The sequence below is a fragment of the Coregonus clupeaformis genome, chromosome 16 (genome assembly GCF_020615455.1).
Source record: "Coregonus clupeaformis isolate EN_2021a chromosome 16, ASM2061545v1, whole genome shotgun sequence".
In the NCBI taxonomy this organism is placed as follows: domain Eukaryota; kingdom Metazoa; phylum Chordata; class Actinopteri; order Salmoniformes; family Salmonidae; genus Coregonus; species Coregonus clupeaformis.
In genome coordinates this window covers 42,559,348-42,573,954 of record NC_059207.1, presented here as the reverse complement: position 1 = coordinate 42,573,954, position 14,607 = coordinate 42,559,348, and the positions used below count along the sequence as shown (strand labels likewise).

Here is a 14,607-nt window from a genome sequence, read left to right as displayed (position 1 = left end):
TAGCCAGCCCCCCAGGGCTAATAGTAATAGACAACTCTGTTATGGTATTTTGGAGTGACAGAACTTTTAACGTTATTAAAATGTTGCTGAGACGTAACACTATGTAATCAATGACACAAAGTAGCTGTAATCAACAGCTATTAGAGATTTAAATAAATGCAATACTAGTTGCAACTACAGAACAAAAACGCAACAACCTCCAATAGTAAGGACTCTTCATGTTTTTTTCATGTCTTAATGTTTTGCCTTGGGGGAATTAACAAGGAATTAGTGAAAGCTTTGCTGGGAGGATGACTGATATCAAAAGTGTCTGTGTGGCTCTTGATAAAAAAGTTTACAGTGCTCTCTCTATATCCCTTGTCTCAGAGAGAGAGAGAGAGAGAGAGAGAGAGAGAGAGAGTATCCATGATGTTAACGCTGAGTTTAAAGACTGGTATAGACACTGCCTTGTCCTTTGAATGAATGAGCACTGAAAAAAAGGAGTGGAGTGGAGCATATTTCTCGCTAAGAGCTGTTGATAGGCACCATGGTGGCTACTTTTTATGTCAAAAATGAGACTGGATTACCATTATTGTCCTGGAGTCGCTGTGGTTTATGGCCTAACACATTGTCTGAGAGGACAACAGTGAAAAGGCAAATGTGTGGTTTTGCTGCATAGTTTCTCATGGCTATGTTGCCGTGTTGTAAGAATAGTAGGCAGGACAGAGAGAGAGACAGCATCCTGACTGAGCCATCTGGGTATCTTTCACAGTGAGCAGGGACTAGTTAGTTAGTTAGTTAGTTAGTTAGTTCGTTAGTTAGTTAGTTAGTTAGTATCAGGCTGAGGCTGTTTCGCAGGCTGCTGGAGATTTATATTGATGAGCACACAGTAGGGAAATCTCAATTGCCTAAAGTGGCTTTCTGTCCTTGTTTGCGCTGACCTCTGAAAACAGGTGAAAGCAATAAAGTGGATGCCAACTAGGTATTTGCTTTCACCCTTCCTGCTTTCCCACATCTTATATCTACTAAAACAGACGAAGACAGGTGGCATTGCAATGCCCACACATGCTTGACTCGTGTTAACAAAAAAAAAGACATTTCACTATGTGTTTTGTTGTTGTCGGTCCTCACCTGTTGAATACAACTTCCCCTAAACCCTTAATGCTGACACATCCTGCCTCTCTCTCTCTCTCTCTCTCTCTCTCTCTATTTCTCTCTCTCTCCAGGTGTCGGGATGGATTCGTAGGAAACAGGTGTCAGCACCGGGACCCCTGCACCTACTCTCCGTGTAAAAATGGCGGCTCGTGTCACGTGGTGCCCAATGGGAGCTCAGTGGAATCCACGTGTTTCTGCCGACCGGGCTTCACGGACCGCCTGTGTCTGACGCCAATCGACAACGCCTGTCTCAGCTCTCCCTGCCGGAACGGTGGCACCTGCGATCTGGTCAACCTCCGAGAGTACAAGTGTAGATGTCCCCCTGGCTGGTCAGGTAAACATATTTAATACTCACACTGTAGTCAGAATACTGGAGGGAAAAGCTGCATACTCTAGTAGTAACAAATAGCATTACTAACTGGCCTTCTGTTCATTGAAAAATGTAAACTGACCATGGTTACAACTTACTGTAGTGCATTATTTTCCTTAAAATACAAGCAGCTATGTATGTAAAGTAGTGATGGGGGACAGAAAAATCGATACAGTTACATGTCGGGATATTATTTTTGACGATATATTGCATTGTTTTGACAATATCGCAATATAATTTTTGTGCTAGTTGGCTGTACCTGCACCAAAACTCCAGTATTTTTCCTTCATAGCTTGTTCTCCATCTTTTTAAATAGGGAGCCTATTTGTTTTCAGCACTTTTATTTCCAATGACTGATCAAAACTTGTTTTCTCATGGCTCTCTCTTGTCTCTCTGCAGCAGACATATGGTGAGCATTATCGAAACATTGAATCGCAATAAAATCACAGTATCAAATCGCAATACATATAGAATTGTGAGAATTTCAATACATATTGTATCGGCACCTAATTATCGTGATAATATCGTATCGTGAGGTCCCTGGCAATTCCCAGCCCTAATGTAAATAAAGTTAAAACTGTGAATGTTTTGGGGGATTTATTAAATGTTTCATCCTTTATTTACAAGATGAGTGTGTCTCCTCCAGGCAAGCAGTGCCAGCAGGCAGACCCCTGTGCCTCTAACCCCTGTGCCAACGGCGGACAGTGCACCCCCTTCGAGTCCCACTACATCTGTTCCTGCACCCCCTTCTTCTACGGACAGACCTGCAAGCAGGACGTCAATGAGTGTGCCCAGAGCCCCTCGCCATGCAAGAACGGAGGGGTGTGTGTGAACGAAGTGGGCACCTACCGCTGCCAGTGTCCCCAGGAGTACACAGGCAAGCACTGTGATACCCGCTACCTACCCTGCAACCCCTCCCCCTGCCACAACGGCGGCACCTGCGTCCAGAAGGGAGACACCACCTACGAATGCTCCTGTGTGCCAGGTACTGTTCTGTTTAATGTGGTCCTGTCTGATCCACTATGGGCAGAAGCCTGTGTGCCAGGTACTGTTCTGTTTAATGTGGTCCTGTCTGATCCACTATGGGCAGAAGCCTGTGTGCCAGGTACTGTTCTGTTTAATGTGGTCCTGTCTGATCCACTATGGGCAGAAGCCTGTGTGCCAGGTACTGTTCTGTTTAATGTGGTCCTGTCTGATCCACTATGGGCAGAAGCCTGTGTGCCAGGTACTGTTCTGTTTAATGTGGTCCTGTCTGATCCACTATGGGCAGAAGCCTGTGTGCCAGGTACTCTTCTGTTTAATGTGGTCCTGTCTGATCCACTATGGGCAGAAGCCTGTGTGCCAGGTACTGTTCTGTTTAATGTGGTCCTGTCTGATCCACTATGGGCAGAAGCCTGTGTGCCAGGTACTGTTCTGTTTAATATGGTCCTGTCTGATCCACTATGGGCAGAAGCCTGTGTGCCAGGTACTGTTCTGTTTAATGTGGTCCTGTCTGATCCACTATGGGCAGAAGCCTGTGTGCCAGGTACTGTTCTGTTTAATGTGGTCCTGTCTGATCCACTATGGGCAGAAGCCTACATTTACATTACATTTAAGTCATTTAGCAGGCGCTTGTATCCCGAACGATTTACAATCAGTCCATTCAACTACGAAAAAGTTGAGTTATGTGAGATTATATTAAGTTAGGATTTGACCCTGTACTAACTTTCAACTTAAGTGTTTTCCCCGCCAGTCTATCCACTTCAAGCCATCTTGTCTCAATTAAACATCCAAAACCACTGTGAAATAAACTAGGTGTACTGTCCTCTGTTGTGTAGTGGCTGGTCAGGATGTCATGATGTGAGTACAGGAGGAGGAAACTGTGTGTGTGTGCAGTGGCTCCACAGTGGTGTGTGTGTGTGTGTGTGTGTGTGTGTGTGTGTGTATGCGTGTGTGTGTGTGTATGCGTGTGTGTGAGCTGTGTGTGAACAGAGGGGAGCAGGAAAGCATTGGGCCTCATTGTGAGGAAATGGCTGAGGGACAACATTCTCACAGCAGAGCAGAGCCTGCTAGTCCTGTAGACAGGGTTACCAGGACTAGTCATCCTCTCTCCCCTCTCTCTGCTCCCCACCCATCACGTCACCACTTCCACCCTGCTCCAAAGCCAGGCTGGGATAGACAGACCTCCACTGAGCTCCTAGCAAGCGCCACACCACTCTCTTTGTGCCTTACACACTATTTTGGACGGCTCTCACAGTAACTCCAGTACGAAAGAGAAATCATTTATATTATGAATCAAGACAAGTACTCCCATCATCAATATTCCAATGAAGCTCAGATTCTACTTCCACAAAATTGGCAGTATTGCCTATTAAATGTCCCTGTCTTTTTCTTCTGCAGTCAGGGTGCCAAACAATAGTGTGCTGGTGTGTTGTGTAATGCCAGGGCAGGAAGGGTAGCTGTGGTCTGGCTGGCTGTTTTTCTGACTGCCACAGACTCAAGGAGGGTTGCCACCGCTGCCATTCATTATCCTCTGAAGAAGGAGAACGTTGACCGCATTAACTGTAAAAGAGTTTCACTTCTCTTGTTTTGAAAGAAACCAACTACGCATTTTTTTAACAAGGAAAAACAAAGAGAGTGATCCAAGGAGACAGAAATATTCAGATATCCAATCTTCCTTGATATTCCCTTTTTATTCATGAAAATCTAACATGATATCTTCTGTTGAGATGGGACTGATATTAAAAACAACAGTGTGTAATATGTGTGTATTTAACATTATGTCCTGTCCTCTCCAGGTTTCTCGGGTCAGAACTGTGACACTAACATTGACGACTGTCCAGGACACGAGTGTCACAATGGAGGAACCTGTGTGGACGGGGTTAACACCTATAACTGCCAATGCAAACCAGAATTCACAGGTAACCATACAGTACCCCCCACCCACCCACTCATCTCGACGCTCCAGGTAGAAGTTGCTCATAAATACAGATCTAGGATCAGATTACTAACCCCCAATCCTAACCTAGATCATGAGGTGAATACAAACATATACTGTATGACCCTGCATCAGTCTTTATGGGATAACTTTGACCCTACTCTACAATGGAAACCCCCTTTCTTTTCATTCTTATTCATCTTTGACTCTCTTTTGACCCGTTTGGGTGCACTGTAACCTGTTTACAAGTGCATTTCCCCCATGTTCTCCCCTATAGGCCAGTTCTGTACAGAGGACGTTGATGAGTGCCAACTGATGCCCAACGCGTGCCAGAACGGTGGAACGTGCCATAACATCTACAGTGCCTACCAGTGTGTCTGTGTCAATGGGTGGACGGGTGATGACTGTGGAGAGAATATTGACGATTGCGCCAATGCTGCCTGCGATCAGCGTGCCATCTGCCACGACCGTGTGGCGTCCTTTTTTTGCGAGTGTCCCCATGGTCGCACAGGTCAGCCAATAGACTTTGGTCTTCTTCATTTCTCCTTGTTTTTTAATTGTTCTGACCCTGAGCTTTTCACTTGTATATCTACCACCATTTTATGCTGAAACTCGTGTGTTTACTACAGTGATACTAAATTGGTAGCCTTTCCTTTTACAGTGCCAGCAGCACATATACTTTCACTGTATTTACTGTAGCTAGTTATTACAAGGTTGAAAAGGAATAACTAAATAAATAACTTTAACGAAGCAAATAACTGTAACGCCTATCAACGTCTCCTGTTGTTCTTGTGCTGTGCCAGGTCTGCTGTGTCACCTGGATGACGCCTGTATCAGTAACCCCTGTCAGAAAGGCTCCAACTGTGACACCAACCCCGTCAACGGCAAGGCCATCTGCACCTGTCCCCTTGGCTACTTTGGCGCCGCCTGTGACCAGGATGTTGACGAGTGCTCACTGGGTAAGTAGACTCAGACCACTGAGGGATGCTTTCATAAACACACATTAGATCAATACAGGAATAGGCTTTATTCTTCATGGGCTTTATTATGCTTGGTTAGTCAAGAACTAGAAATGGGATTTCCTCGACCTCAGAGAGCAGAAACCCACTAATGGGCCAGGGCTGACAGGGCTGGAGGGGAGGCCGGTAGAAATCAGCCAGAGAGCGTCCGAGTAGCAGGAGGGCCGTGAGTAGAGAGGCAGACAGACAGCAACCACTACACAGCAGAGAGGCAGACAGACAGCAACCACTACACAGCAGAGAGGCAGACAGACAGCAACCACTACACAGCAGAGAGGCAGACAGACAGCAACCACTACACAGCAGAGATGCAGACAGACAGCAACCACTACACAGCAGAGAGGCAGACAGACAGCAACCACTACACAGCAGAGAGGCAGACAGACAGCAACCACTACACAGCAGAGAGGCAGACAGACAGCAACCACTACACAGCAGAGAGGCAGACAGACAGCAACCACTACACAGCAGAGAGGCAGACAGACAGCAACCACTACACAGCAGAGAGGCAGACAGACAGCAACCACTACACAGCAGAGAGGCAGACAGACAGCAACCACTACACAGCAGAGAGGCAGACAGACAGCAACCACTACACAGCAGAGAGGCAGACAGACAGCAACCACTACACAGCAGAGATGCAGACAGACAGCAACCACTACACAGCATTGTGAAGGAGTACGCACTGCAACATGTTTGTTAAGATACACTCCATCTCTCTGTGTGTCTAGGTGGCAACCCCTGTGAGCATGGAGGGAAGTGCCTGAACACCAAGGGTTCGTTCCAGTGTAAGTGTCAGCCCGGCTTCTCTGGGGCTCGCTGTGAACACGATGTCAACGAGTGCCTCTCCAACCCCTGCCAGAACGAAGCCACCTGCCTTGACCAGATAGGAGGTTTCCACTGCATCTGTATGCCAGGTAACTGACACACACAAACACACACACACAGGCCCCAACTCATGTACACACACGATCATGAAAGCACACTCTCATGCATGCACACACACGCAAACACACACACACTCACACACATGGTTAGTTACCTACATCAGTATAATTTCTTCTTGTTAGCAAGTTCAAAGATACCATTTCAATCAAAGGATGACAACAATCTAAACCTATATTTTTGAAGTCATGCACTTTGGCAATGTTACTGTACAAATCTCATGGTTATCTATCTAACTAACTAACTAACTAACTAACTAGTTGACTAACTGACTAACTAACTAACTGACTAACTGACTAGTTGACTAACCGGCCCTGTGTCTTGTTTCCCTTGCTAATTGGCTACAGGCTACGAGGGACTGTTCTGCCAGATCAATACGGATGAGTGCGCCAACAACCCCTGCCTGAACAATGGGAAATGTATCGACAAGATCAACACCTTCCATTGCCAGTGCCCCACAGGTGAGCCCCAGCGCGCCGCGGCGGGCTGAGGGGGGTCGATCAACCCCCTGGACGGGACGGGCGCGGGAGGCAGGCTCTAATCCCTGCCCTCAGGCAGGCTTTAGCAGGCCAGCGCCCCACGAGGAGGAAAATCCATAAGGAAGGGCTTGAGGAAGTTTTCACTTAGAACAAGTTTTTACTCTGATGAGTGTGCACTTAAACTTGGTTTGGATGTAGCTAACCACAATAACGTTAATTGAGAGAGAATTAAGGAAAGAAAGACTAAGAATAGCAGCTGAAATAGTGTTGTGTTTTCATGTATTACATTTCTGTGTAGTTGTAGAAGCTGTTGTGGTGAGGTTTGAGTTTTGTGTGTAGTGATTTGTTGCATGTAGAATCTAGATGATTTCATGAGGTATTTCTACAGGGATTTCATTGAGGTTGGACTACAGTATGTGACAAGAGGCATTGAGGGTTTGTTAGCAGAGGAATGCTCTGATAGAAGAACGTGAGGCTTTTTGTTTTCATTCTTTCAGCAGGGCTATTGAGGTGGAAGTAATTCTGAAGGAAAATAGTGCAGTTCTCAGTCGGTTCTGATCAAAGACAGCTCATAGAGAAAGGCAGGAAGCTCCTTGTGTTGAGAAAGTGCAGTTAGGAAGCTGATGAATTAATAGTAGAGCGGTACAGCAAAGAACACAAGAGCTTAGCTGATGAAAAGCCACCCATATCTATAGGATAGGGTAAGGGGGGCAGGAGAGAGGCCTGAATGAGACAGTCGTGAAAGTGGAAGGGGTGGGAGGTGTTGGGGTACTGGAGGGGACTGAGACGCACAGACGGTTATGCTCTAGAAGGGGTTATGGGGTAGGGGCGGGGGCTGAGAGGGGAATTTGGGGACCCCATTGCCTGCTTGAGATGTAAATTTGTTCCTGTGTAAGCCCAGGCCGGGGTAGGGTATGGTCCTCTCTCCTTTAATTTATGTACACACCATCTCGATGGAAACCCCACTCGTCCCTTTTGAAATGTGTGAATCCAGAAGCCTGGGCTAAATCCCGTCTTTGGCTCTGGGAGGTGTGTGTGAGGCAACATTAGCGTTAGCATGGATGGACACTGAAAATTGAAAGGGCCCTCTGTTGTGAATGGAGCAGAGCTAACAGATAGCCATGAAGCTACTTCCTATTTGGATTAGTGACAACTGGGATGTCTGGCTGGCTGCTTGGCTTAGACCACCTGTGTGTTCCAAAAGCTTCATCTCTTTATCAAACAGAATCCTTCTTTTTACCACTTAGAATTCAAATGTGCTCCTACTGAACACTGTAAGTTCCTGCGACAGAAGTTGTACCGGTACCCCATGTATATTGACTCCCTACTGTTATTAAATTTTTTACTTATCTATTTTTTACTTAACTTACTTTTTTTTATTTTATTTAAAAACTGCATTGTTGGTTAAGGGCTTGTAAGTAAGCATTTCACTGTAATGTCTACACCTGTTGTATTCGGCGCATGTGGCAAATTAAATTTGATTTGATTTAAAGAATAAATAAAAACAGAGATTAGAATAACTCGAGAAAAAAAGGGAGCCTGCTGGTTGATTTTGAATGAAGAGGGATTTGAATAGCTGAGTTCAGAGGTCAAGCTGGCCCTTTTGGGAGAAGCGGGCGGGGAAAGGGGTGAGAGCAGGACGGGAGAATGCACATTGTGATGGAAAAGTTTTGGGGGACAAAAGAGGCAACTGGCTCGGCTTTGCATTACATTGTGCAGACAGTCCCCCCTTTGTCTCTCACCCCTGGTCATGAGGCCTTGGAAGGTTTTCTCCCCTTCTCCCCCCCTCTTTTGGGGAGCAGTGGTGAAAAGGAGGACAAAGAAAAACAGTAAGCTTGTAGTACGGCAGGCTTTTTGATGAATATGCAGCCATCTCTGTCATGGAGGGCTCTCATCATAATGTATGTAAACTTCCAGGGATAGAGTGGGAATAGTTTGGGCTTGTTAAGATCACTCTAGTGATACACACTCACTCACTCCCTACCTCTTCTTGTTTTTCCAGGCTTTGCTGGGTACCTTTGCCAGATAGATATTGATGAGTGTGCCAGCACGCCTTGCAAGAATGGCGCCAAGTGCACGGACGGCCCTAACAAGTACACCTGTGAATGCACTGAAGGTATAAAAACAGCACATTGTTATATTTAGTAACACATTCCCTCGACTCCAACCCCATTCGATGCATTGAACAGATGTGGGTGGAGCAATGGTGCAAATTAAAAGCTTAATACGTAAGCTTAATAAAGAGCAGTGATATTAGCAGGAGCAGTGTGCGGGTTTCTTCTTTTTACTCATAAAAACAACAACAAAACAACAATCAATGATTTCAAAAGAAACAAAAACTGATTGAATGTTTTCTGGCTCCTGAATAGAATGGAGAGAAATGAGACTGAAGTGACCAACATGTCTTTCTACCAGGTTACACGGGGCAACACTGTGAGACTGACATCAATGAGTGTTTCTCGGACCCCTGTCACTATGGTACCTGTAAGGATGGCCTGGCCTCCTTCACCTGCTACTGTCGCCCTGGTTACACGGGCCGGCTGTGCGAGACCAACATTAACGAGTGTCTGAGTCAGCCCTGTCGGAACGGAGGCATCTGCCAGGACCGCGAGAACTCCTACATCTGCACCTGCCCCAAGGGCACTGCAGGTCAGACGCACGCACGCACGCACACACGCGCACACACACACACACACACACACACACACACACACACACACACACACACACACACACACACACACACACACACTAAAAGACTTCTCCTCTCAGCTCGAAACTGTCCTCGACAATAAATAAAATCACCCAGATTTACTTTAATCTGTGAAAATGTTACTATAGAAACTTTGACGCTAATTTCTTTGCTTCTAGGTATAAACTGTGAAGTCAACCTGGACGACTGCAAGAGCAAGCCATGTGACTACGGGACATGCCTCGACAAGATCAACGGCTACGAGTGTGCCTGCGAGCCCGGCTATAGCGGTAAGTAGCTACAGTAGGGGACCAGTTTGTCTGTTTGTGGTACTCCAACCTCTCCTATTCAGACCTCTCAGGTGAGGGCAGGACAAACAAGAGCATAGAGGGTAGGGTGGAGGGATGGAAGAGGGGGAGAGGTGACAGATGGTAAGTGAATGCACTCCTTTTGAGGCCTTCTGTGGCGGTGTCACTTTCCAGACCCCCCCCAACCTGTTGCCTAGACACACAAGCTGGCCTCTCTCACCAGGCTCTGAAAGGACCAACACTCACCGGGGATTTCACAGGAGGAAAGATCCCCTGAAAGATTCCTGAAAGTTGATATTTTAAAAGGGGGGGAAGTTGGTCCGTGCTTTAGGGCTAAATGGCCTCTCTTTATGTTATGCGTGGCACCCGCTGAATGGCGGCGGCATTTCAAGTGGCCAACAAAACCGGACTTAAAAATCCCATGTTTCTCGAGGTGGATACATTTACTGTGGGGATATAGTGCCCATTGTGTGGTCCATTGTCTGGTGTAGCACGGGTTGGGCTTTGTGTTTTACTTCAAAATGATATCTTCATGGATTCTGACCAAGTCCAAACTCCAAAGATTACGACATGATATTATGTTAGAAGTTTCATAAGTTCTAATTATAAGGTGTTATTAATTTGTACAGGTAACTGCCAAAATAAGGGAAACACTTGAGTAAATGAGGGATACAAAGTGTATTGAAAGTAGGTGCTTCCACACAGGTGTGGTTCCTGAGTTAATTAAGCAATTAACATCCCATCATGCTTAGGGTCATGTATTAAAATCCTGGGCAGGCCATTATTTTGGCTACCATGGCTATTACCCCATAGGATGACAATGCCCCCATCCACAGGGCACGAGTGGTCACTGAATGGTTTCATGAGCATGAAAACTATGTAAGCCATATGCCATGGCTGTCTCAGTCACCAGATCTTAACCCAATTGAACACTTATGGGATATTCTGGAGCAGTGCCTGAGACGGTGTCTTCCAACCATCGTCAACAAAACACAGACTTATGGAATTTCTGGTGGAAGAATGGCGTCGAATCCCTCCGATAGAGTTCCAGACACTTGTAGAATCTATGCCAAGGTGCATTGAAGCTGTTCTGGCTCGTGGTGGCCCAATGCCCCATTACAACACTTTATGTTGGAGTTTCCTTTACGTTGGCAGTTACCTGTAACATTTTCTAACACCAATTGAATCAGTTTGTAAACTCTAAATGTTCCTAGTGCTATAAAGTTGAGACACTACTGTACGAGAGGTCAGAGAAGTAAACATCTTCCTGGGTTCTGGTTCACAGGGACCATGTGCAACATCAACGTTGACGAATGTGCCCTCAACCCGTGTCACAACGGTGGCACCTGCATCGATGGCATCAACAGCTTCACCTGTCTGTGTCCAGAGGGTTACCATGACGCCACCTGCTTCGCCCAGGTCAACGAGTGCCTTAGCAACCCATGTATCCATGGCCACTGTCAGGACAAAGTCAATGGGTGAGTCTGTCTTTCTCATCTGTTTCAATGCCAAGGAAATCACTAAGTTGTGTTTCATTTACAGCTAGAAATCTTCCTTACGTGTATGGTATGAATATATCTACAGTAAATCCCTAAGCATTGATAAAAAGTGTGGATTTGAGGACTCAAAGTGGAAGTTAGTGTCTGTTACTCTGATATTGAGCTTTCCCATTTTTTCCTTAGTTACCACTGTCTGTGTGACAATGGCTGGAGTGGCAAGAACTGTGACATCAACAACAACGAGTGTGAGTCCAACCCCTGCATGAACGGAGGCACCTGCAAGGATATGACCAGCGGATATGTCTGCTCCTGCAGAATCGGCTTCACTGGTGAGTAAATGTGTGTGTACGTGTGTATGGTCCTCGAGATCACACTCCCACCATCAATACATTGTATACTGTTTTGATCTGTTTGGTCTATTTGACCCTGACTCTAACTCAAACTCATGTGCTTGATATCTTCTTGACCTTTTGATTCTAGGTCCAAGCTGTCAGACCAACATCAACGAATGTGCCTCCAACCCCTGCCTGAACCAAGGGACCTGCATCGATGATGTCTCTGCCTACAAGTGCAACTGCCTACTGCCATATACTGGTATGAACATAATATTTGGCTATTGTGAAATATTTGTCTGATTGTCTGTCTAAGCGTAATGTTTTGGTATTTCCTTGCTGTGGGGCTCAAAGTTCTAGCTTCTCTAAGGCATTGGACATACGGGAAAAACATGCTCTGGAAGACCAAGCTGTCAATGAAATTTCAGCAGCAAGATTTCCTCTTGGCTAAAACTCCAGCGATTGTTGTGTTGACGTTGGCCCTCCATGACAACTTGACAAGTGTCCCTGATAACAGTACAGGGAAATATTTTTCAGAAGTCCTCACATCCATTCCTCCCTCGTATTATTTGATAAAACAGATAATGATGGACTGACTGCCTTTGGGCAACCTTTTTTATTTATTATTCTTTTTGGAAAATTCCACCCGGCGTTGAGAGCTGGAATAATAGTGGCTCTGGTTGTGTGATGGAGGGGTGGGAACTGAACGGCCCAGCTGCTTGACACATTTCCTGTTTGCAGACTTCCTGTCTCACAGAACAGCAAATGCCTTGACAATAGCAGGAAACTCCAGCCTGCTTCCTGTCCGTGCTGGGTGTCGTGGAAACAGATAGGGAAATGTCTCCGTAGGCCCAACCAGCTCTGCTCTCTAACACTCACATACTTTTTCACTGTGGGCAAGAAGCCTCCTGATAGCCTCCTGAATGAAGTGTGTGTTTAAATGTCCAATAAAAACATTATTTATGTAGGGCGGTCTATCCAGACACCCACTACTTCCAGTTATGATACTCTAGTTCCGAAAACAATAATGTTAGACGCAATAATAATATGAGAACAATAGTATTGAACACTCTTCATGTCCAATATCTAAAAGTGTGTGTGGTGTGTGTGTGTATGTGATAGGTGAGAACTGTGAGACCCTGCTGGCACCCTGCAGCCCCAAGCCCTGTAAGAACGGAGGTGTGTGTCAGGAGTCTGAAGACTACGAGAGGTTCTCCTGTGTGTGTCCAGAAGGCTGGCAAGGTGAGCGAGCAATATATTTACAGTAGATTATATGTAATTCCTATGCATGTACAGTGCCTTCAGAAAGTATTCACAGCCCTATACCTTTTCCACATTTTGTTGTGTTACAGCCTGAATAAAACATTTGATTAAATTGAGATTTTGTGTTGCTAATCTACACACAATACCCCATAATGTCAAAGTGGAATTCTGTCTTGAGTCAATAAGTGTTCAACCCCTTTGTTATGGCAAACCTAAATACGTTCAGGAGTAGAAATGTGCTTAACAAATCACATAATAAGTTGCATGGACAAATTCCGTGTTCAATAATAGTGGTTAACATGATTTTTGAATAACTACCCCATCTCTGTACCCCACACATACAATTATCTGTAAGGCCCTTCAATCGAGTAGTGAATTTAAAGCACATATTCTACCACAAACACCAGAGGTTTTTCAGAAGGAAACTGCTCAGGGATGTTGACTTTCAAACACCAATGGGACTTTAAAATACTTACAGAGTTTAATGGCTGTGATAAGAGAAAACTGAGGATGGATCAACAACATTGTAGTTACTCCACATTACTAACCTAAATGACAGAGAAAAAGAAGGAAGCCTGTACAGAATAAAAATATTCCAAAACATGTGGCAAAGAAATTAACGTTATGTCCTGAACACAAAACGTTATGTTTGGGTGCAAATCCAACAAAACACATCACTGAGTAACATTCTTCATATTTTCAGACATGGTGGTGGCTGCATCATGTTATGGGTATGCTTGTCATCGGCAAGGACTAGGGAGTTCTTTAGGATAAAAAAACAGAATACAGCTATAAGCACAGGCAAAATCCTAGAGGAAAACCTGGTTCAGTCTTCTTTCCAACAGACACTTGGAGACGAATTCACCTTTCAGCAGGACAATAACCTAAAACACATGGCCAAATCTACACTGGAGTTGCTTACCAAGATGACGTTGAGTGTTCCTGAGTGGCTTAGTTACAGTTTTGACTTAAATCGTCTTGAAAATCTATGGCAAGACTTGAAAATGGCTGTCTAGCAATGATCAACAATCAACTTGACAGAGCTTGAAGAATTTTAAAAAGAAAAATTGGCAAATATTGTACAATCCAGGTGTGCAAAGCTCTTAGAGACTTACCCAAAAAGTCGCACAGCTGTAATCGCCGCCAAAGGTGCTTCTACAAAGTAGTTGCTAAAATGTCTAAAAACATGTTTTCACTTTGTCATTATGGGGTATTGTGTGAAGATGGGTGAAAAAATATATATTTCATCAATTTTGAATTTAGGCTGTAACACAACAAAATGTGGAATAAGTCAAGGGGTATGAATACTTTCTGAAGGCAGAAATGTATGTTATCTGTATTATGTTATCTGTATGTTATCATATCAAAATATGTCTATATCAACATATGAAAATGGGCAAATAATCTCAGTGTTGTATAGTAAGCCTCTCCCCTCCCTCCTTTCCACTACCCTCTATAGGCCAGACCTGTGAAGTGGACATTAACGAGTGTGTGAAGAACCCCTGTCTCAATGGGGCCACCTGCGAGAACACCAAAGGCAACTACCGCTGTGGCTGCAAGGCTGGCTACACTGGCCGCAACTGTGAGACCAACATTGATGACTGCAAGCCCAGTAAGTCTCCTATCATCTCATCTTCATGAATTCCTCA

The 14,607-nt window shown here is 45.1% G+C and overlaps 1 protein-coding gene across 2 annotated transcripts in view; it reads left to right on the top strand.

Annotated features, from left to right (window-relative positions):
- Nucleotides 1–14,607, top strand: part of LOC121584691 (neurogenic locus notch homolog protein 1-like) — a 47,606-nt gene that overhangs the window by 16,823 nt on the left and 16,176 nt on the right. For both annotated transcript variants that reach the window (XM_045225729.1, XM_045225728.1), the window contains exons 3-17: nt 1,206–1,468; nt 2,151–2,489; nt 4,282–4,404; nt 4,699–4,932; nt 5,225–5,380; nt 6,172–6,357; nt 6,733–6,846; nt 8,867–8,980; nt 9,280–9,513; nt 9,736–9,846; nt 11,150–11,342; nt 11,547–11,692; nt 11,844–11,957; nt 12,818–12,937; nt 14,418–14,570. In XM_045225729.1, coding sequence (XP_045081664.1) covers nt 1,206–1,468; nt 2,151–2,489; nt 4,282–4,404; nt 4,699–4,932; nt 5,225–5,380; nt 6,172–6,357; nt 6,733–6,846; nt 8,867–8,980; nt 9,280–9,513; nt 9,736–9,846; nt 11,150–11,342; nt 11,547–11,692; nt 11,844–11,957; nt 12,818–12,937; nt 14,418–14,570 — 2,600 coding nt within the window. The remainder of the gene's footprint in view (nt 1–1,205; nt 1,469–2,150; nt 2,490–4,281; nt 4,405–4,698; nt 4,933–5,224; nt 5,381–6,171; nt 6,358–6,732; nt 6,847–8,866; nt 8,981–9,279; nt 9,514–9,735; nt 9,847–11,149; nt 11,343–11,546; nt 11,693–11,843; nt 11,958–12,817; nt 12,938–14,417; nt 14,571–14,607) is intronic.